This window comes from Macaca mulatta, chromosome 16 (assembly GCF_049350105.2).
Source record: "Macaca mulatta isolate MMU2019108-1 chromosome 16, T2T-MMU8v2.0, whole genome shotgun sequence".
NCBI lineage: Eukaryota > Metazoa > Chordata > Mammalia > Primates > Cercopithecidae > Macaca > Macaca mulatta.
In genome coordinates this window covers 37,990,429-38,013,159 of record NC_133421.1, presented here as the reverse complement: position 1 = coordinate 38,013,159, position 22,731 = coordinate 37,990,429, and the positions used below count along the sequence as shown (strand labels likewise).

At 42.8% G+C, this 22,731-nt stretch overlaps 1 protein-coding gene and 3 long non-coding RNA genes across 5 annotated transcripts in view; 2 read left to right on the top strand and 2 right to left on the bottom strand.

Moving 5' to 3' along the window:
- NUFIP2 (nuclear FMR1 interacting protein 2) overlaps nt 1-22,731 on the top strand; it is a 35,906-nt gene that overhangs the window by 4,527 nt on the left and 8,648 nt on the right. The window contains exons 2-3 of one of the 2 annotated variants that reach the window (XR_013405746.1): nt 2,397-4,801; nt 22,514-22,671. Coding sequence is in view for 1 of the 2 variants with exons in the window: in NM_001261811.1 (NP_001248740.1) it covers nt 2,397-4,121 (1,725 nt within the window). In the remaining variant the exon portion in view is untranslated. 2 annotated transcript variants of the gene reach the window in all.
- LOC144335408 (uncharacterized) lies at nt 4,504-22,702 on the bottom strand. Its single transcript, XR_013406257.1, has 2 exons — nt 21,810-22,702; nt 4,504-4,645 (listed from the first exon to the last, which is right to left on the bottom strand). It is a non-coding gene; the product is annotated as an uncharacterized LOC144335408 (long non-coding RNA).
- LOC144335407 (uncharacterized) lies at nt 12,561-20,727 on the bottom strand. Its single transcript, XR_013406256.1, has 3 exons — nt 20,168-20,727; nt 14,878-14,972; nt 12,561-13,298 (listed from the first exon to the last, which is right to left on the bottom strand). It is a non-coding gene; the product is annotated as an uncharacterized LOC144335407 (long non-coding RNA).
- Nucleotides 21,731-22,671, top strand: LOC144335406 (uncharacterized). Its single transcript, XR_013406255.1, has 2 exons — nt 21,731-21,902; nt 21,960-22,671. It is a non-coding gene; the product is annotated as an uncharacterized LOC144335406 (long non-coding RNA).

The following is a 22,731-nucleotide window of genomic DNA, read 5'->3' as shown; positions in this document are numbered from 1 at the left end:
CCTTTATTTGTTCAGTTTTAGTATTTGTACCTTTTTTTTTTTTTTTTTTTTTTTTGAGACGGAGTCTCGCTTTGTCGCCCAGGCTGGAGTGCAGTGGTGCGATCTCCGCTCACTGCAAGCTCTGCCTCCCAGGTTCACGCCATTCTCCTGCCTCAACCTCCCGAGTAGCTGGGACTACAGGCGCCTGCCACCACGCCCGGCTAATTTTTTTTGCATTTTTAGTAGAGACGGGGTTTTACCGTGTTAGCCAGGGTGGTCTCGATCTCCTGACCTCATGATCCTCCCGCCTCAGGCTCCCAAAGGAGGCTGAGCCACTGCACCCGGCCATTGTACCTTTTTTTCTAATGTAGAATGAGTAAGTCTTGTTGTGAATCTAATAGACATATACATTAAGTTATTTTGGAACAATGATTCTCAGACTTATAAAAATAGTGTTCCTATTAGAGTCCTTATTTCTGCTGCCTTAAATATGTAGAGTATCCTATTGTGTTTTTTTGTTTTTTGTTTTTTGTTTTTGAAACAGAGTTTTGCTCTTGTTGCCCAGGCTGGAGTGCAATGGCCCAATCTGGGCTCACTGCAACCTCCGCCTCCTGGATTCAAGCTATTCTCCTGCCTCAGCCTCCCAAGTAGCTGGGATTACAGGCGTGCACCACCATGCCTGGCTAATTTTGTATTTTTAGTAGAGACAGGGTTTCACCATGTTGGTCAGGCTGGTCTCGAACTCCTGACCTCAAATGATTCACCCACCTTGGCCTCCCAAAGTGCTGGGTGCCACTGCACCTAGCCTGTATATCTGTTTCTAATGAGTTGACCTCAGGATGCTTTTGTGAACATTTCATAAAAAGGTAGATAACTAATAGCACCATTTTGTTATAGTGAAAAACTATTTGCATTAGCTATAATAGAATTGACTTTTTATGGTGGTTGAAGGTTTTTTTTTCTTGAGAGAGGGTCTCACTTTGTCACCCAGGCTAGAAGGCAGTGGTGCCATCTCAGTACATGCTCACTGCAGCCTCGACCTCCGAGGTTCAAGCTATCCTCCTCCCTTAGCAGCCCCAGCTGGGAGTATAGGCACATGCCCCACGCCCAGCTAATTTTTGTGTTTTTAGTAGAGACAGGGTTTCTCCATGTTGCCCAGGCTGGTCTTGAACTCCTGAACTCAAGCAGTCTGCCTGCCTTGGCCTCCCAAAGTGCTAGGATTACAGACATGAGCCACTGGCAGTTGACAGTTTTTAATTAAACCTGAATACCATAACACTAAAAAATTAGATCCTTTTTATTGTAGTTTTGTTAGATATTTTCTCATCACATCTTTTGAGTCAAGGCAGTATTGCATAGTGGTAGGAAACCATGGATTGCAGATAGACTGGAGGTCAGATTTCCAGTGACAGAACTGGAATTCTGTCAATTGTCAGGATTGACAATTCATCTCTCAAAGTCTGTTTATCTAAATGTAAAATGAAGAAAATATGTTTTATAAAGGTTAGAAACATTGGTGCATAGATATTTTAATTTCATGTGTTAACAGTGTGATCCAATATCTGGGAAATGTCAAAATGAAATTTAAGAATACTTTAGAAAAAGTTCACACGTTTTAGATAGTTGTCTGATAGATGCATTGGAAACTGCTGATAGTGACTACCAGCTATTTATGGTTTTGTAGAAATGAAGTCTTTAATTTCCTTGTAATAATTACTGTTTCAATAAAACTTGATTTTTACCCAGAGGGTAGCTCTGCTCTGAATTGTAAAGAAAATTTTAGGCCGGGTGCATGACTCACGCCTGTAATGCTAGCACTTTGGGAGGCCGAGGCTGGCGAATCACGAGGTCAGGAGATCAAGACCATCCTGGCTAACATGGTGAAACCCCATCTCTACTAAAAATCCAAAAAACATTAGCCGAGCGTGGTGGCGGGCGCCTGTAGTCCCAGCTACTCTGGAGGCTGAGGCAGGAGAATGACGTGAACCCAGAAGGCGGAGGTTGCAGTGAACTGAGATCATGCCACTGCACTCCAGCCTGGGCGACAGAGCGAGACTCTGTCTCAAAAAAAAGAAAATTTTATAACAGCCTTGTGAGAGTGATGGGTAGATTGATTTTGTTAGATGAGAGGTATTTGGCATACTGCTTAAGAGGTCTTTTTTTCTGGCCTCAGACTTTGCTTTGAATTTTGGCTCAGTTCTACCTCTTGCTTTGCTTAGCAGTAGATTGCATTTCCTAGTCTGTGAAATGGGGCTGACAAGTGTCTTCTCATACAGATGTGAAATAATATAAAGCTACAGTTCATAGCATAGTGTCTAGCATACAGTAAATAAACATTTCTTAAATGTTAGGTATTAGTGTAATTTACATGTTGTGATTTTTTTTTTTTTAATAAACCGTTTTTTTCCCTCCCCTAGGCTATGGTGAACTAAACGGTAATGCTGGAGAAAGAGAAATCTCTTTAAAGAACCTGAGTTCTGATGAAGCCACCAACCCTATTTCCAGGGTCCTCAATGGCAACCAGCAAATTGTAGACACTAGCCTGAAGCAGACTGTAAAGGCCAACACCTTTGGGAAAGCAGGAATTAAAACCAAGAATTACATTCAGAAAAACAGTATGGACAAAAAGAATGGAAAGTCTTATGAAAATAAATCTGGAGAGAACCAGTCTGTAGATAAGTCTGATACTATACCAATTCCAAATGGTGTGGTAACAAATAATTCTGGCTATATTACTAATGGTTATATGGGTAAAGGAGCAGATAATGATGGTAGTGGATCTGAGAGTGGATATACAACTCCTAAAAAAAGGAAAGCTAGGCGCAATAGTGCTAAGGGTTGTGAAAACCTTAATATAGTACAGGACAAAATAATGCAACAAGAGACCACTGTCCCAACCTTAAAACAGGGACTTGAAACTTTCAAGCCTGACTATAGTGAACAAAAGGGAAATCGAGTAGATGGTTCGAAGCCCATTTGGAAGTATGAAACTGGGCCTGGAGGAACAAGTCGAGGAAAACCTGCTGTGGGTGATATGCTTCGGAAAAGCTCAGATAGTAAACCTGGTGTGAGCAGCAAAAAGTTTGATGATCGGCCCAAAGGAAAGCATGCTTCAGCTGTTGCCTCCAAAGAGGACTCATGGACCCTATTTAAACCACCCCCAGTTTTTCCAGTGGACAATAGCAGTGCTAAAATAGTTCCTAAAATAAGTTATGCAAGCAAAGTTAAGGAAAACCTCAACAAAACTATACAAAACTCTTCTGTGTCACCAACTTCATCTTCATCATCATCATCATCTACTGGGGAAACTCAGACCCAATCATCAAGTCGCTTGTCCCAGGTCCCTATGTCAGCGCTGAAATCTGTTACTTCTGCCAACTTTTCTAATGGGCCTGTTTTAGCAGGAACTGATGCAAATGTTTATCCTCCAGGGGGTCAGCCACTGCTAACTACTGCTGCTAATACTCTAACACCCGTCTCTTCTGGGACAGATTCAGTTCTCCAGGACATGAGTCTAACTTCAGCAGCTGTTGAACAAATTAAGACTAGCCTTTTTATCTATCCTTCAAATATGCAAACTATGCTGTTGAGCACAGCACAAGTGGATCTGCCCTCTCAGACAGATCAGCAAAACCTGGGGGATATCTTCCAGAATCAGTGGGGTTTATCATTTATAAATGAGCCCAGTGCTGGCCCTGAGACTGTTATTGGGAAGTCATCAGAGCATAAAGTGATGGAGGTGACATTTCAAGGAGAATATCCTGCCACTTTGGTTTCACAGGGTGCTGAAATAATTCCCTCAGGAACTGAGCATCCTGTGTTTCCCAAGGCTTATGAGCTGGAGAAACGGACTAGTCCTCAAGTTCTGGGTAGCATTCTAAAATCTGGGACTACTAGTGAGAGTGGAGCCTTATCCTTGGAACCCAGTCATATAGGTGACCTGCAGAAAGCAGACACCAGTAGTCAAGGTGCTTTAGTGTTTCTCTCAAAGGACTACGAGATAGAAAATCAAAATCCTCTGGCCTCTCCTACGAACACTTTGTTAGGCTCTGCCAAAGAACAGAGATACCAGAGAGGCCTAGAAAGGAATGATAGCTGGGGTTCATTTGACCTGAGGGCTGCTATTGTATATCACACTAAAGGTAACTCATTTGTTTCCTATGCAAAGATTTTTATTGGCCAATTTAGTATATTAAGAATTTTAAGAGAATTAGTTGTTCATATTAAGAGTATTTTAAGAGAATGACAATGTGGATAAGCAACTAACATCAAACTGATTCAGGGTCTTTGGAACTAGTATGATTAAAACTTAGAAGAAATGTTCACTTTTCCAACTTAAAATGGTTTTTAAAAATACAAACATAATTGATCTACCTGGTTCAAAGAAGTGAGGAGAACTTGCTTAAAGGTGTTGATGTTATATTTTCTTTTGACCGAGTGCTTTAAAAAAAATTTTATTGAACATATGTTCTCTTTCCTTTGCTTTTTTGTTTCTCCTTTGCTTTTTGTTTGTTTTTTCTTTGAGAGGGAGTCTCACTCTGTTGCCAGGCTGGAGTGCAGTGGTGTAATCCCGGCTCACTGCAACCTCCACCTCCCAGGTTCAAGCGATTCTCCTTCCTCAGCCTCCTGAGTCGCTGAGATTACAGGCACGTGCCACCACGCCCGGCTAGTTTTTGTATTTTTAGTAGAGATGGGGTTTCACCGTGTTGGCAGGATGGTCTCAATCTCTTGACCTTGTGATCCACCTGCCTTGGCCTCCCAAAGTGCTGGGATTACAGGTGTGAGCCACCGCGCCCAGCTTCTTGTTTGTTTTTGAGACGGAGTCTCTCTTGCCCAGGCTGGAGTGCAGTGGTGGGATCTTGGCTCACCGCAGCCTCTGCCTCCTGGGTTCAAGTGATTTTCCTGCCTCAGCCTCCCGAGTAGCTGGGATTACAGCCATGTGCCACCATGCCCAGCTTATTTTTGTATTTTTAGGAGAGACTGGTTTCACCATGGTGGCCAGGCTGGTCTCAAACTCCTGACCTCGTGATCTGCCTCCCTCTGCTTCCCAAAGTGCTGGGATTACAGGTGTGAGCCACTGCGCCCAGCTTCTCCTTTGCTTTTTGTATCATATGCTTCTTTATTAGTGAGCTCATTTAGTAGTTCTAATTTGCTTAAAATGAGTAGAAGCACTATTTTTGAAGAGGAGTCTGATAAGTCTTAAAAGGAGTAATGGATGCCAATTTGTAACTAGAAAATAAGTTAGACAAATTACAATGTCAAGCATGATAAGCATAATCAAGACCAGGCTCTTGGGAGTCTCCTTTCTATAGCCCCAAAGCCCAAGTTTAAAGGGAACGAGATATCTTTCAAGTTTCACGCTAGTAACTCTCTTTCTTTTCTTTTTTTTTTTTTTTTTTGAGATGGAGTCTCGCTCTTGTCTCCCAGGCTGGAGTTCGGTGGCGTGATCTTGACTCACTGCAACCTCTGCCTCCCGGGTTCAAGCGATTCTCCTGCCTCAGCCTCGCACATAGCTGGGATTACAGGCGCCCACCATCACGCCTGGCTAATTTTTGTATTTTTAGTACACACGGGGTTTCCCCATGTTGGCCAGGCTGGTCTCAAACTCCTGACCTCAGGTGATCCACCCACCTGGGTCTCCCAAAGTGCTGGGATTACAGGTGTGAGCCACTGTGCCGGGCCTCATGTTAATAACTTTCTTAGAATGTGATATGTTTGTGTCTTAAAGAAAATTTTGCTGTATGGCATAACTCTAATCTAAATCTTTAGAGCAAATAATGAGGTTTAACGAATGATGTTTATATCCTTTTGCTTTTGAGAACAGTGGGTTTCAGTATTCCCGTACTTTGCTATGTCTTCCTCCCTTCTCTAACAGAAATGCATACTCCATGCATGCATGTACACACTTAGTACATAGTGTATATTCCCATTTTAATAGTGGTTCATTTAGGCAGTGACTTGCAGGGAAGGGGGACCATACCAGATTGTGGGAATTAGGTCATTACCATATTCTCTCTGGAAGAAATATTGCCTGAGAGATGAATAACAAAGCAATTTATGTGACTTTTAAGCATATTTCCTAGTCTGCATACCTTTCCTTATCTGCAAGCTGGAAGACTTGAGTATAATAAATAGATGTCCTTTTAATATTATTTTACTTCCTTAAAAATGGAAGTAGTAGAATTGCTTAATGGAAGTTTTAAGAGTAGGAATTCTCAAAGATAACATTTACCTGATTTCACTTGTTCTCCAGCTCTGCTCTTTGGAGGTAAATATAGGAGTTGGTTGTTTTAGGAATATTAGGACAAAAAGAAATGCTTCATTTTTTAAGACATGTATTGTACATTAGTTAGCCTCTGCCGGGGGAGTTGGGTTTTTTGGTATTGCTTTCTGTGCCGTCTGCCCTCTAGAGACTGTCACTAGAAAATGTTTACCCAAGTATTTTGCACTGGTGATCATTGTGTGAGCCTGAGAGGATATCTGGTTGTGTTATGTTCTCTTACCATCTCCAAAAAAATTGTAGGAGGCCCAGTGTGCTGGATCATGCCTATAATCCCGGCACTTTGGGAGGCTGAAGTGGGAGGATCACTTGAGCTCAGGAGTTTGAGGCCAGCCTGGGCAACAATGTGTAGTCCCAGCTACTTGGGAGGCTTAGGAGGAAGGATCACTTGTGCCTGGGAGATCCAGGTCTGCAGTGAGCTATGATTGCACCACTGCACTCGAGCCTGGGCAGCAGAGTGAGACCCTGTCTTTCAAAACAAAACAACAAAACGTGGGATATGCTCCCTTAGGTGACTGGTTAATAGTTTTATGTACAATTTCTATTATGTGGAATTGCAGGCCATTTTTAAATGGGAATGTTAACTTGCATTATTCTTTATACATTTTCCCTATCCATGGGCTAACTGAATATGAAATCAGTGGTATTTAGATAAGCTGAATACCCCTATATGGGTGCAGTTATATTTAGTTTTGCTGGTGTTAATGAAAAAATTTGCTTTAGATAAAGTGTGTCATCTTGAGTTTTGTATTTGGACATGATTGGAAATTAATCAGATTGGCATCAAAATTTTTACTCCTCTAGAACAATAAATAATATTCAGTTCAATTAGGTTCCAGAGTAGCAAGTTCTTTGAATTCCTGCCAAATGTTGATTAGTCCATGAGTGGTCCATTGGCCCACTCATTTTTCTTTACTTGAATTAGATTTGAAGATCTTTTATAAGTGAAGGCTTTTTTTTTTTTTTAAGTTAAACTCTAGAAGAAGTCATAATCAGTTGGGCTACTGGAATATCCTTTAAGAACATCTGTATTATTTTCTTTGTGCTTTAGTGTAGTCTTCAAATGTTCAGTAGTAATCTCTAAGTGAGTTGAAGTTGGGCTTAGAATTGGAAGTTTTCTGCATTTCTCCTAACTTCAAAAATAAGCTGTTCAGCAACTTAATTTGGAAATAGTGGGTAAGAGAGTACATTATGTCACTTCTTTGGGAATGGTGTGCTATTTATTTATATAAAGGAAGGTATTTTTATTTTATTTTGTTGTTGTTGTTGTTGTTTGTTTGTTTTGAGACGGGGTCTTAGTCTGTTGCCCAGTCTGGAGTGCAGTGTTGCAATCTTGGCTCACTGCAACCTCTGCTGCCTAGGTTCAAGTGATTCTCCTGCCTCAGCCTCCTGAGTAGCTGGGATTACAGGTGCACACCACCATGCCTGGCTAATTTTGTATTTTTAGTAGAGATGGGGTTTTACCATGTTGGTCAGGCTGGTCTCCTGACCTCGTGGATCCACCTGCCTTGGCCTCCCAAAGTGCTGGGATTACAGGTGTGAGCCACTGCACCCAACAAAGAAAGGTGTTTATTTGACTCAAGGTTTTGGCAGCTGGGAAGTCCAAGTGCATGGTGGCGGCTTCTGGCAAGGGCTTTTTTTTTTTTTTTTTTTTTTGAGACGGAGTCTTGCTCTGTCGCCCAGGCTGGAGTACAGTGGCCCACTCTCGGCTCACTGCAAGCTACGCCTCCCGGGTTCTCGCCATTCTCCTGCCTCAGCCTCCCGAGTAGCTGGGACTACAGGTGCCCACCACCACGCCCAGCTAATTTTTTGTATTTTTAGTAGAGACGGGGTTTCACCGTGGTCTCGATCTCCTGACCTTGTGATCCGCCCACCTCGGCCTCCCAAAGTGCTGGGATTACAAGCGTGAGCCACCGCGCCCGGCTAGGACTTTTTTTTTTTTAATACAGAAACTTTTTAGATTAAGTGTAAGTGTAATACGGATTTTTAAAAATGTGAGTGTTAGTATAGTTGAGGGTATGAAGTAAAGATACAATAGAGCATAAAAGGGATTTGTGTGGATTCTGATTCTTGGGATTTTCCTTTTAGCCTTTTTTTTTTTAAAATTAAAGAGACAGGATCTCATTGTCACCCAGGCTGGAGTGCAGTGGCACTATCATAGCTCACTGTAGCCTTGAACTCCTGGGCTCAGGTGATCCTCCTGCCTCAGCCTCCTGAATGGCTGGGACAGCAGGTGTGTACCGCAATGCCTCGCTAATTTTTTTATTTTTATTTTTTGAGGTGAAGTCTCGCACTGTTGCCCTGGCTGGAGTGCAGTGGCGTGATCTCAGCTCACTGCACCCTCTGCCTCACAGGTTCAAGAGATTTCTCCTGCCTCAGCCTCCCTAGTAGCTGAAATTACAGGCATGAGCCACTGTGCCCAGCCGCCCAGCTAAGTTTTGTGTGTGTATATATGTATATAGTGATGGTGTCTCTGTATTTTATCTAGGTTGGTCTTGAACTCTTGGCCACAAGGGATCCTCCTGCCTCAGCCTCCCAAAGTGCTAGAATTATAGGTGTGGGCCACCATGCCTGTCCTAACTTTTTTTTTTTTTTTAGACGGAGCCTCACTCTGTCACCCAGGATGGAGTGCAATGGTGCGATTTTGGCTCGCTGCAACCTCTGCCTCCTGGGTTCAAGTGATTCTGCCTCGGCCTCCCAAGTAATGCGGATTACAGGCGTGTACCACCATGCCTGGCTAATTTTTTGTATTTTTAGTAGAGATGGGGTTTCGCCATGTTGGCCAGACTGGTCTTGAACTCTTGACTTCAAATGATCCGTCTACCTTCACCTCTGAAAGTGCTGGGATTACAGGCGTGAGCCACTGTGTCCGGCCTAATTTTTGTATTTTTAGTAGAAATGGGGTTTCACCATGTTGGCCAGACTTGTCACAAACACCTGACCTCAAGTAATCTGCCTGCCTCGGCCTCCCAAAGTGCTGGGATTATAGGCATAAGCCACCACACCTGGCTCCGATGGCTTTTTTTTTTTTTTTTCTTTTTTTTTGAGACGGAGTCTCGCTCTGTCGCCCAGGCTGGAGTGCAGTGGCCGGATCTCAGCTCACTGCAAGCTCCGCCTCCCGGGTTTACGGCATTCTCCTGCCTCAGCCTCCCGAGTAGCTGGGACAACAGGTGCCCGCCACCTCGCCCGGCTAGTTTTTTGTAATTTTTTTTTTTAGTAGAGACGGGGTTTCACCGTGTTAGCCAGGATGGTCTCGATCTCCTGACCTCGTGATCCACCGGTCTCGGCCTCCCAAAGTGCTGGGATTACAGGCTTGAGCCACCGCGCCCGGCCTCCGATGGCTTTTTTAAGAGACAGCGTCTCACCCCATGACTCAGGCTGGAATGCAGTGGTACGATCCTAGCTCACTGCACCCTTTGAACTCCTGGGCTTAAGGGATCCTCCCTCCTCACCTCCTGTGTGTGTAGCTGGGACCATAGGTTCATGCCACCACCCATGTTGTCTGGGCTGGTCTGGAATTCCTGCCCTCAAGTGATCCTTCTGCTTCAGCCTCCTTAAGTATTGGGATTACAGGCATGAGCTACCATGTCTAGTTTGTGATGGCTGTTAGTGTATGTACCTGAGACATATAACTGCCTTCTTAAAAGTTGTTATCTCGGTCATTTGAAGCCAAGTCTTTTGAAATAATAATTGATATGAGTTGTGTGTTTGGTCAGAGTGCCAGTTTGAACTGGGTTGATCTGTCTTGCATGGCTGTTATGGCACTGAAGGATATGAAGCATTTGAAATGCTGACATTTTGATCTATTCATTTTAAAGTAGGCTGGGGCCGGACATGGCTCACACCTGTAATCCCAGCACATTGGGAGGCCGAGGCGGGTGGATCACCTGAGGTTAGGAGTTTGAGACCAGCCTGGCCAACATGGCGAAACCCCATCTCTACTGAAAATACAAAAATTAGCCAGGCATAGTGGTGCAGGCCTGTAATCTCTGCTAATTGGAAGGCTGAGGTGGGAGAATCACTTGAATCTGGGAGGTGGAAGTTGCAGTGAGGCCGAGATCTCACCACTGCACTCTATCCAGCCTAGGAGACAGCGAGATTTCATCTCAAAAAATGAAAATAAATATAGTCTGCATACTGTAGCTCTTGCCTATAATCCTAGCATTTTTGAAGGCTGAGGCAGAAAGATCGCTTGAGCCAAGGAGTTTGAGATCAGCCTGGGCAACATAGCGAGTCCTGATTGCTACAAAAAAATTTTAAGCATTAGCTGGGCATGGTGGCATGTGGAGGCTGAGATAGAGGATATCACCAAGCCCAAGAGGTCAAGTATACAGTGAGCCATAATCATGCTGTTGCACTCAAGGTTATGCAACAGAGTGAGACCCTGTCTCAAAAACAAAACAGTTGGTATTAAGCAATTGCTTACAGGTCTATGTTCACGTAGATTAATATGGCACCAATTTGGGTAGACTGGAAGCCATTTTTCTATTGACTAGAAGATCAGTTTCTTGGAATAGTGCAGGCAGAGGTATAATAAAGGTTTTCTGCTTTGTATTTTCAACCATGTAAATGATCTGAAGTTTTAAAAATCATTTTTTTAAAAAGCTTTTAGATTGGGAAAGGGCATAAGGGAATGGATAAGATTACATCAACAAGATTTAGGAAATAGAATATGAAGAGACAAATTATGATTAATCCATAAAATTGACAGGGACTAGGTATAGTTGACATTTGTTTACAGAAGGATCTGAATATTAAATTTTCTCTTCTAAACACAATGTGAATAAGTATTTTCACGTTTGCTGCATTTTATTGAAATTGCTACCTGAATGCCTATGGCATCACAGCTGTCTTCCTAATAATCTTATTAATGTGCACCTGCAAATTTTACAGTTTTAAGGTTTGCTTTGGTTTTAGCCCTGGTTGGATTCCCTAGATTTGAAAAGGATCCCTGTTTATGAGGATATAATAATGTGGGACATATAGGAATGAATGTAACAAATAATTACTAATTTGGTATAAGATCTCCATTCTCCCAGTGAAAGAACTCATACTGGCTGTTTAGCACCCATACTGGCTTCTTGATGTGTCATGATGTCTGCTTTATGAATACAGTAATGATAAATTCACCTTGATACTGGTGAAAGATCACTTGTAAGGAACTTATGGAAGTTAAAATTTAACTTCCAGATTTCACTAGCTTAAGTCCTGAGTGTGAGGGAAATAACCATCTATGCTGTAAGAAGAGCAGACACTATTACTGTAATGGTAGTAGCAAAACCAGAAATTGTTTATTACTATTATAGTAGTAGCAGTTCCATTCCAAGCAACTTTTACCCTTATAAAGTACATGGGATTAGAATAAGTAGAGCAGTAGAAAAGAGAAAAATAACAAAAACAACTTGAGTTCTGAGTTTCTATTTAGGGGTAGTCTGGATAATTCTTATCCTGGTTTGTTGTAGCTTCAGAGAAGAGTTCATTAAGGGGTCTACTGAAAAGGTGGTGACTTCTGTCTTAATTCAGAATTACTTGAAAACATGCTGTTCTCTTCTCTTCTCTCTTTTCTTTTGCTTTCTTTCGCTTCCTTTCCCTTTCCTTTTCCCTTTCCCTTTTCGACAGAATTTCACTCTTGTTGCCCAGGCTGGAGTCCAATGGCGTGATCTCGACTCACTGCAACCTCTGCCTCCTGGGCTCAAGTGATCTGCCTCAGCCTCCTGAGTAGCTGGGATTACAGGCGTGCATCACCACGCTCGGCTAATTTTGTATTTTTAGTAGACACTGAGGTTTCACCATGTTGGTCAGGCTGGTCTCAAAAACTCCTGACCTCTGGTGATCCACCCACCTTGGCCTCCCAAAGTGCTGGGTTTAGAGCCATAAGCCACTGCACGTGGCCTGAAAACATGGCTATATTTCTCTCTGGGTATTGTCAAACTGAAAAAGGGTGGTAGAAATTTCTGACAAGCTTCTTTGTAAAAGAATAGGCAAGTATGGCAGACTGGTTAAGAAAAAGGAAATCAGAACAGCAAAACATGGTATAATAACCTGTAATCATCCAAAAAATGGGCAAATCTGAATTAAAGGGGAAAAGCAGAATTTTAATTTATCATATCATCCTTGCCGAATTGTACAGGATTTGATCCAAAATGTCTTAATAAGGTATTGGAAAGCATGATTAGTGATAAATTGATTTGGGGGTTCTCAGTTGTGGGAGTCAGTTTGTTTGGCATTATGTTTGATTTATTCTCTATCTCTGGTGGAGCCATTTACTTTAGATGTTAATTTTTAAAAGATGTTCTAGGTTCAGGCACAGTGGCACATGCAAATCCCAGCACTTTGGGAGGCTGAGGTGGGCGGATCCCCTGAGGTCAGGAGTTTGAGACCAGCGTGGCCAGTGTGGTGAAACCCGGTCTCTACTAAAAATATAAAAATGAGCCAGGCATAGTAGCGTGAGCCTGTAGAGTAGTCCCAGCTACTCTGGAGGCTTAGGCAGGAGAATCTCTTGAACCTAGGAGGCAGAGGTTGCTGTGAACCGAGATTGTGCTGCTGCACTCTAGTCTGGGTGTCAGAGCAAGACTATCTCAAAAAACAAACAAAATGTTCTATTAGCTGAGACAATGGTATTATTCATTTTTAAATGCAAAAAATAAGCTTCTAGTTAGCTTTAGCCCTTTTAGCTTCCATGAGGGATTTAATAATTAAATGCCGGATCTGTTTGGTTTGATTATATGAAATTGCTGTTTTTGTAGGTCAGAAGTTGAGTGTGAGCAATGCCAAATGGGTCTACCTAATACTGTTTACAGTTATATTATTACTTCCTGGCTGATTTATGAATAGTATTTGTTCAACTCAGTATTTACTTATTGCACCAAGCCCTGTGGGAAGCAGTAGTGATAAATAGATGAAAGGTGAGGGTTTGTGTCATTGAGAAACTTGGTCTAATAGAGAAACACATGGAAAGAAATGTATTACTCTTGTTGGCTGGGCACAGTGGCTCACACCTATAATCCCAGCACTTTGAGAGGCCAAGGCTGGCGGATCACTTGAGGTCAGGAGTTAGAGACCACCCTGGCCAACATGGTGAGACCCCCATCTCTCCTAAAAAAATATACAAAAATTAGCCTGGCATGGTGGCACGTGCGTGTAGTCCCAGCTACTCAGGAGACTAAGGCAGGGGAATCGCTTGAACCTGAGAGATGGAGGTTGCAGTGAGCCAGGATTGTGCCAAATGTAGTTGGAACCCGTAAGGTGGGGGCAGGGTGAGGGAAGGGCAGTCAGGATTCCAAAAAGAAGTGGGCGTTAGTCTGTCTATTGTGCCCAGATAGTAAGATTACTTTAGGTGGAAGAAATAATAGTGTTTGAAGATTGCCAGCCATTCAGTTTGTTTAAAGGAAGGTGAATAGTACAAGTTTAAAGTCCTTTATAATTAGATAACTGAGTTATCTAATTAATATGTTGATGTACTAGCTATTGTGTCAGGTGCCAGGAGATACAAATTCAATTTCACAGTGCTAGTAGCTTTTGCTGTAGGCAGTGAGAATCCATTGAAAAGTTTTGAGCAGTGTGGTCACTTTCAGATTTCTCTATATATGTTTGAGACGGAGTCTGTCTGTGTCACCTAGGTACCATGGCGCGATCTTGGCTCACTGCAACCTCTGCCTCCTGGGTTCAAGCGATTCTCTTGCCTCAGCCTCCTGAGTAGCTGGGATTACAGGTGTGCACCACCACGCCCGGCTCATTTTTGTATTCTTAGTAGAGACAGGGTTTCACCAAGTTGGTCAGGCTGGCCTTGAACTCCTGACCGCAAGTGATCTGCCCGCCTTGGCCTCCCAAAGTGCTGGGATTACAGGCATGAGCCACTGCACCTGGCTAACAGATTTATTTATTTATTTATTTATTTTTATTTTTTTTTTTTTGAGACGGAGTCTTGCTCTGTAGCCCGGGCTGGAGTGCAGTGGCCGGATCTCAGCTCACTGCAAGCTCCGCCTCCCGGGTTTACGCCATTCTCCTGCCTCAGCCTCCCGAGTAGCTGGGACTACAGGCGCCCGCCACCTCGCCCGGCTAGTTTTTTGTATTTTTAGTAGAGACGGGGTTTCACCGTGTTAGCCAGGATGGTCTCGATCTCCTGACCTCGTGATCCGCCCGTCTCGGCCTCCCAAAGTGCTGGGATTACAGGCTTGAGCCACCACGCCCGGCCCAGATTTATATTTTTAAAGGAAAGTGAGGCCTGAGTAATGGCAAAGGAGGCCAGTTAAAAGGCAACTGCATAAACATGCAAAAGATACTACTGCTTGAGCCAGGGCAATGACATTGGGCTAGAGAAAAAGAGATAGATAACCAGAAAGTTGCAAGTGTCTTACCTTTGGTTAAGATTTACCAGAGTCGTGAACATTGCCTCTGTAAATTCCTTAGTTTGAATTTCCTTGACTCTACCCACTCTTATATCCTACACCTTCACTATAACTGTCTTGGGGTCATTCTCTGTTTCTCAAATGTTCTTTGAGTTCCCTTTTCATGTTACGTCAATTTCTCTGGATAATCTTAAGACTTCTTCAGAGGCCAGGCGTGGTAGCTCACTCCTGTAATCCCAGCACTTTGGGAGGCCAAGGCAGGTGGATCACCTGAGGTCGGGAGTTCGAGACCAGCCTGGCCAGCATGGTGAAACTCTGTTTGTACAAAAAAACATAAAAAGTTAGCCAGGTATGGTGGCACATGCCTATAATCCCAGCCACTTGGGAGACTGGAGCAGGAGAATCACCTGAACCCAGGAGGTGGAGGTTGCAGTGAGCCGAGATCGAGCCATTGCACTCCAGTGTGGGTAACAAGAGTGAAACTCTGTCTCAAAAAAACAAACAAAAAAAAACCTTGAGTTCAGACCATATATATTCCACATCATCGCTGCAATTCTATATATATTAAATTGAATTCATTCTCTTCCAAAACCTGCTTTTTCTTTCCTGCCCTTAGTGAATTAGCATTAACCCAATTTTTTGTCATTAGATTATATGGACCATTTCTCTAAGAGCTCCATTTTTTTCTTTTCTATCTCAGATACTGTCTTCATTTCTTCTTAACATTTATTGGGCTGTCTCTCTATATTGTCACTTCATCTGTTCTGTTCTGTTCATTACCTGGAAGAACCATCACTATTTAGTACAATAACCTTAGATTTCTTCAGTGGCTTCCCTTCACCTATATGATTAAGTAATAAACTTTATTTCATATGTAGCTTTTTACTCTGTCCCCTGAATAATGTTCTTTAAATCTCTTTCTTAGTGACTTTGTGAACCATAGCGTCTTTGTTGCAACCACTCAATACTTGGTTCTGCATTGTAGCTCAAAAGCAGTCATAGATGGTACATATACAGTGGATGTGGCTGTGTTCCATTAAAACTTTTTTTTTGTTTTTTAAGACACGGTTTTCTCACTATATTGCCTAGGCTGGAGTGCAGTGGCATGATCGTAGCTCACTGTCTCCTTGAATTCTTAGACTCAAGCAATCCTCTTGCCTCAGCCTCCTGAGTAACAGACTACAAGCATGTGCTGTTAGCACACCCAGCTAGTTTTTAAATGTTTTGTAGACACAGGGTCTCACCATCATGCTAAGGCTGGTCTCAAGTGATCCTCCCGCCTCTGCCTCCCAAAGTGCTGCAGTTACAGGTCTGAACCACCACAGGCCCTCATTAAAATTTAATTTGCAAAAACAGATGGTGGATAGTAATCGTTTGTTCACCCCTGCTCAAACACACCTTGTTAAAGCACACACATACCACTAACCTTTGTTCATTGCTGATGCTCTTGCCGATAACCCACCCTCCCAAATGAAGTTGCTTACTAGAATAAGCTCACAGAGGGCAGATTCTTTGTGGTTTTGCATCTATACCCTGAGCTGGTGAGTAGTATTTTTTTTCAATCAACTTGGAATTAAGAACTTGTGGATAAGTGGACATTTCGCTATAGGAAGCATTGTGATAGGGTGGTATTACGTAGAAAGTCTGCTCTAGGAAATTGAACATTAACTTTTCATTTGAGTGGCGTAGCTAAATATAAGTTTTGATATAAAGAAATTTCAGATTGGGTGGTGGTAGTGATTTAAAATACAGGATTTTGCTCTTAAGATATACTTGGTATATCTTAGGAGCAAAAACTTTTACTTAGGTTCTATTAGGTCTGGCCCTGTGGGCATTTCTCAATAAATATTTGCATAATTAGATGCTGTGATCACTCTTCAGAAAGAACTGGCAAGTTAGATTTTGTGATGTGTCTGTGTGTGTAGAAGAGAGCAGTGTTAAAAGATCAAGGCTGGGTGTGATGGCTCATGCCTGTAGTCCCAGCACTTTGGGAGGCCAAGGCAGGTGGATCACCTGAGGTCAGGAGTTTGAGACTAACCTGGCCAACATGGCAGAACCTGTCTCTACTAAAAATACAAAAATTGGCCGGGTGTGATGGCTCACGCCTGTAATCCCAGCACTTTGGGGGACCGAGGCGGACGGATCACAAGGTCAGGAGTTCCAAGACCAGCCTGGCCAACATGATAAAACCCTGTCTCCACTAAAACTACAAAAATTAGCTGGGTATGGTGACGTGCGCCTGTAGTCCCAGCTACTTGGGAGGCTGAGGCAGAAGAATCGCTTGAACCCGGGAGGCAGAGATTGCAGTGAGCCGAGATCTTACTATTGCACTCCAGCCTGGGCGACAGAGCGAGATTCTCTCAAAAAAAGAAAAAGAAAAAGAAAAAAAACCCCAAAGAATCAGTTACTGAGGTGGAGCATCCCAAATCTGAGACTCTAAGATCCAGAATGCTTTGAGATCCAAAATTTTTTCAGTACTGACATGATGTTCAAAAAGAAAATGCTCCTTGTCCAATAATATAATGGAAACATTCCAAAATCTAGAACACTTCTGGTCCCAAACATTTCAGATAAGGATACTGAACTTGTACGTGTATGATGATTTTGTATAATTCAAATTGCCTTCCTTAGCCTTCTTTATACTATTCACTTGCTTTGCTTCTCGGGATAGTCAAAACATTAAATTACACAAATGAGGGGCCAGGCGCGGTGGCTTACGCCTGTAATCCCAGCACTTTGGGAGGCCAAGGTGGGCGGATCACAAGGTCAGGAGATAGGGACCATCCTAGCTAACACGGTGAAACCCCGTCTCTACTAAAAATACAAAAAATTAGCTGGGCATGGTGGCAGGCACCTATAGTCCCAGCTACTTGGGAGGCTGAGGCAGGAGAATGGCGTGAACCCTGGAGGTAGAGCTTGCAGTGAGCCAAGATAGCATCACTGCACTCCAGCTTGGGTGACAGAGCGAGACTCTGTCTCAAAAAAAAAAATCACAAACGAACACATTTCATATTTAAACTCTGAGTTGAGACTTAGGTAACCTAAAAGAGGACAGAATGTAATGTCAGCCCTTTCCTATGTGTTCTATCGATAATGTCATTTCTTTTTTTTTTTTTTTTTTTTTTTTTGAGACAGCCTTGCTCTGTTGCTCAAGCTGGAATGCAGTGGCGTGATCTGGGCTCACTGCAATCTCCGCCTCCCGCGTTCAAGTGATTCTCCTGTCTCAGCCTCCCAAGTAGCTGGGACTACAGGTGCCCGCCACCATGCCTGGCTAACTTTTTTGTGTTTTTAGTAGACATGAGGTTTTACCATGTTGGGTGAGGCTGGTCTCGAACTCCTGACCTCAGGTGATCCACCTGCCTTGGTCTCACAAAGTGCTGGGATTATAGGCGTGAGCTACCGCGCCCGGCCATGTCATTTCTTGTTAGTTTTGTTAAGGTTAAGCATAGCATCATGTAAATGCTATTTGATTCATTTTCTCTTTCTGATCCTAACCTTGTTTGAGTTTTGGGGAAACTTTTAAATTTTGATCAAGGAAATGAAGTTACTAGTAGTGAAAGAAGTAATTAATATTAAGTAACAGGAAGGGAAATTGCATTCAGTTCTCAGTTCAGCATTTCTGATAATGCTGATTTCTTTCTTTCTTTTTTTCTTTCTTTTTTTTGAGATGGAGTCTCACTCTTTTGCCCAGGCTGCAGGGCAGTGGCGCGAATTCGGCTCACTGCAACCTCCGCCTCCTGTGTTCAAGCGATTCTCCTGCCTCAGCCTCCTCAGTAGCTGGGATTACAAGCATGTGCCACCATGCCCGACTATTTTTTGTATTTTTAGCAGATGGGGTTTCACCATGTTGGCCAGGCAGGTCTCAAACTCTTTACCTTGTGATCTGCCTGCCTCGGCCTCCCAAAATGCTGAGATTAAAGGTATGAGCCACCGCACTAGGAATATGCTGATTTATTTCTTGGCTAGAAGTTGGCTTGCTTCATGGCTAGTTTTATAGGTACATCATACATCCCTATTTCCCCCTCAGAAGTCATGATGAAATTCACTACTCCAGAGCTCACATTTAAGGGTAGTAACATTTTATCATAAATCATTTTTAAATGTATAGTATTTGAGTAAAACCTTCAGCTGTGGTAAAGAAGTGTCTTCAGCTTGTTAAATTGGGTGTTTGTAAATAGTTGTTTTGTCTTCTTTATTCTAAAATGTGTATGTTTGCTTTGTTTTTAAAGCAATGTGTTTGTTACTGTGACTCTGAAGTGTATTCTCAAAAAAAAGGGGGAAAGTGCAAGGACAGGTTGAGTTTCCAGTGGGGAAGAAAAAAGAAAATGTTATTTATAGGTGGGTAACATGAAAAGTTGGGTTGCCGGGCGCGGTGGCTCAAGCCTGTAATCCCAGCACTTTGGGAGGCCGAGACGGGCGGATCACGACGTCAGGAGATCGAGACCATCCTGGCTAACACGGTGAAACCCCGTCTCTATTAAGAAATACAAAAAACTAGCCGGGCGAGGTGGTGGGCGCCTGTAGTCCCAGCTACTCGGGAGGCTGAGGCCGGAGAATGGCGTAAACCCGGGAGGCGGAGCTTGCAGTGAGCTGAGATCCGGCCACTGCACTCCAGCCTGGGTGACAGAGCGAGACTCCGTCTCAAAAAAAAAAAAAAAAAAAAAAAAAAAAAAAAGAAAAGTTGGGTTAACTTTTTTTCTTTCCTTTTTTTTTCTTTTTTTTTTTTCTTTTTTTTTTATTTTTTAATAATAGGAGACAGGGTCTCCCTGTGTTGCCCAGGCTGGTCCCTCAAGTGATCCTCCTGCCTTGGCCTCCCAAAGTACTGGGATTACAGGCATGAGCCACTACACCCGGACTATCTCTATTTTTTTCAACATACAACTAAGTATAGATTTATCTTTGCAGTAGACAAAATGAGTATCAAGTTATTACTATATACAAAATTCTTCAGGAGTTTATTGGCTAAAAAATATGAAAATTCTGTGCTTTAACTAAAATAAAAAATATTGGTTGTATTGGATCAGTTTTTTTGCAGTAGGTCAACCAAGAGAAAGCTTATATTTGGACTTGTTAAAATAGGCTATTTTGAAATCCAGAAATTTGTAAGATAATAAAGACCATTTAACTGTTCCTCATTGTTTGAAACTAATGGAAAAAAAGTGATAAGTATGATTTCTATGAGTAGAATTCCCGACCGTCATCTTTTTTTTTTTTTTTTTTTCCTCCAGATTAGATAGTTCTCCCCTTTTTAGACCTCTCAGGAGAAAGGGAATTTTCCTGCCTTTCTTTGTATAGGTGTCTGTGCAGAGATTTGATGGACATACCATACCATACAACTAAACTTGGACAATTGGCAGTTTTTCTGCATACTCCCAGATTTGGTTTAATCAGGGAATCAGTATGATATATTGAATGGGATTTTATCTGGATAATTATCTTGTTCATCCTGAATTATTAATTGATCCCAATATATGGATCTGACAAATTTTCAAAAGGCTGAGAGTACTGTAAAAAATACTTTTTAAAAGTGTCAGGCTTGGCTGGGTGCAGTGACTCATGCCTGTAATCCCAGCACTTTGGGAGGCTGAGGCGGGTGGATCACGACGTCAGGAGTTCAAGACCACCCTGGCTAATACGGTGATACCCTGTCTCTACTAAAAATACAAAAAATTAGCTGGGCGTGGTGGCGGGTGCCTGTAGTCCCAGCTACTCGGGAGGCTGAGGCAGGAGAATGGCATGAACTCGGGAGGTGGAGCTCGCAGTGAGCCGAGATCGCGCCACTGCGCTCTGGCCTGGGTGACAGAGCAAGACTCTGTCTCAAAAAAAAAAAAAAAAGTGCCAGGCTTGGTGGCTCACGCCTATAATCCCAGCAGGGAGGATTGCTTGAGCCCAAGAGTTAAAGACCAGCCTGAGCAACATAGCAAGACCCCATCTCTACAAATGGTATGTATCTGCGGTCCCAGCTACCTGGGAGGCTGAGGCAGGAGGATCACTTGATGAGCTCAGGAGTTTGAGGCTGCAGTGAGCCATGATTATGCCACTGTACTCCAGCCTGGGCTGCAGAGCAAGACCTTGTCCCCCTGCTCACTGCCCCCTGCGCAAAAAAAAAAAAAAAAAATACTGGTTTTTAGACACAGTTTTAATTTTTGCTTGGGGAGTGGGGAGAGAAAATAGGAATATGATTCCACCATTCCCGGCCCCTATTTATACACATACAATCAGAAAATAATAATTTTAGATCTGTATCTTATAGTCCTATGGAGGGATTATGTTGTGCCTTAACTGTAACCCAAGTCTAGATGTATCCCATCTTAATGAGTTTCGGTTTTACTTTTCTTTAATTATAATTGATTGCTGTTAAATTGGAATGTAGTTACACATAACAGTTAAGCAGGGTTAAAATAATCTTTTTGTCGTTTCAAAATGATAGTTTTATTACTACAGAAAGACTATTTATCCTTAACGTTTGTTATAGTTCATTTCTATTACTAAGTAGTTTGTGTTAATCTCCAGATAGAATATTTCCTTTCAAGGTCCAATTATTTGGTTCTTGTGTAATATTCAACTACTATTGACTATATATAGCTGAAGCTTTCATGTATCACAGGTAGAGTTTTTAACTGCATTCTCTGTATGTCATTATAATTTGGACATCTACATAATTTTCTTATTTTAAGATGCCAAACTAAGCACATTGTAGACATTTTGGATGAAATTGGAACAAATGGGGATTGTGTGCCTTTAATAATAGGTGTGGATTGGCATTTTGACCTTATAGGTTAAAATAAGAGGTGTGGTTAGGGCTGGGCGCGGTGGCTCACGCTTTGGGAGGCTGAGGTGGGCAGATCACTTGAGGTCGAGAATTCTAGACCAGCCTGACCAACAAGGAGAAACCCTGTTTCTACTTAAAAAAAAAAAAAAAAAAAAAAATTAACTGGGTGTGGTGGCGCATGCCTGTAATCCTCACTACTTGGGAGACTGAGACAGGAGAATCACTTGAACCTGGGAGGCGGAGGTTGCCGCGAGCCGAGATCGCGCCATTGTGTTCCAGCCTGGGCAACAAGAGTGAAACTGTCTCAAAAAAAGAAAGAAAGGTGGCCGGGCGCGGTGGCTCAAGCCTGTAATCCCAGCACTTTGGGAGGCCGAGACGGGCGGATCACGATGTCAGGAGTTCGAGACCATCCTGGCTAACACGGTGAAACCCCGTCTCTACTAAAAAATACAGAAAACTAGCCGGGCGAGGTGGTGGGCGCCTGTAGTCCCAGCTACTCGGGAGGCTGAGGCAGGAGAATGGCGTAAAAACCCGGGAGGCGGAGCTTGCAATGAGCTGAGATCCGGCCACTGCACTCCAGCCTGGGCGACACAGCGAGACTCCGTCTCAAAAAAAAAAAAAAAAAAAAAAAAGAAAGAAAGAAAGGTGTGGTTTAGAGGTTAGAACCACTTGCCTGAATGGTTAAACTAATTAAGCGTCAATTTTAATTAGTCAAATTTGATGAATGCTTTGTTCAAAAAATTTGGGCACCTCATTGAGGAGTCAGTGGATTACCAAGAAATACTTGGTGTTTTTTAAATAATGATGAGCTGTTAGGAGAAGTATTATTTTATCTGTAGCATGCTTCTTGCGTATCCTTACAATTTGTGAAGACAAAATTATTCTTGCAGTTTGATTTCAGATAATAATAATCTACATGACACTTAAGAATTATAAGAGCCAGCTGGGCAGGCACAATGGCTCACACCTGTGATCCCAGCATTTGGGAGACTGAGGTGGGCGGATCACCTGAGGTCAGGAGTTCCAGACCAGCCTGGCCAACATGGTGAAACCCTGTCTTTACTAAAAATACAAAAATTAGCTGGGTGTAGTGGTGGGCACCTGTAAACCTAGCTACTTGGGAGGTTGAGACAGGAGAATTGCTGGAACCCGGGAGGCAGAGGTTGCAGTGAGCTGAGATCAGGCCACTTCACTCCATCATGGGCAACAAAGAGTGAAACTCAGTCTCAAAAGAAAAAAAAGAATTACAGGAGCCAGGTTCACACCTGAGGTGGGAGGACCAGCCTGGGCAACAGACCCTGTCTCTACCAGGAAAAAAAAAAATTAGCTGGGTGTGATGGCATGCAGCTGTA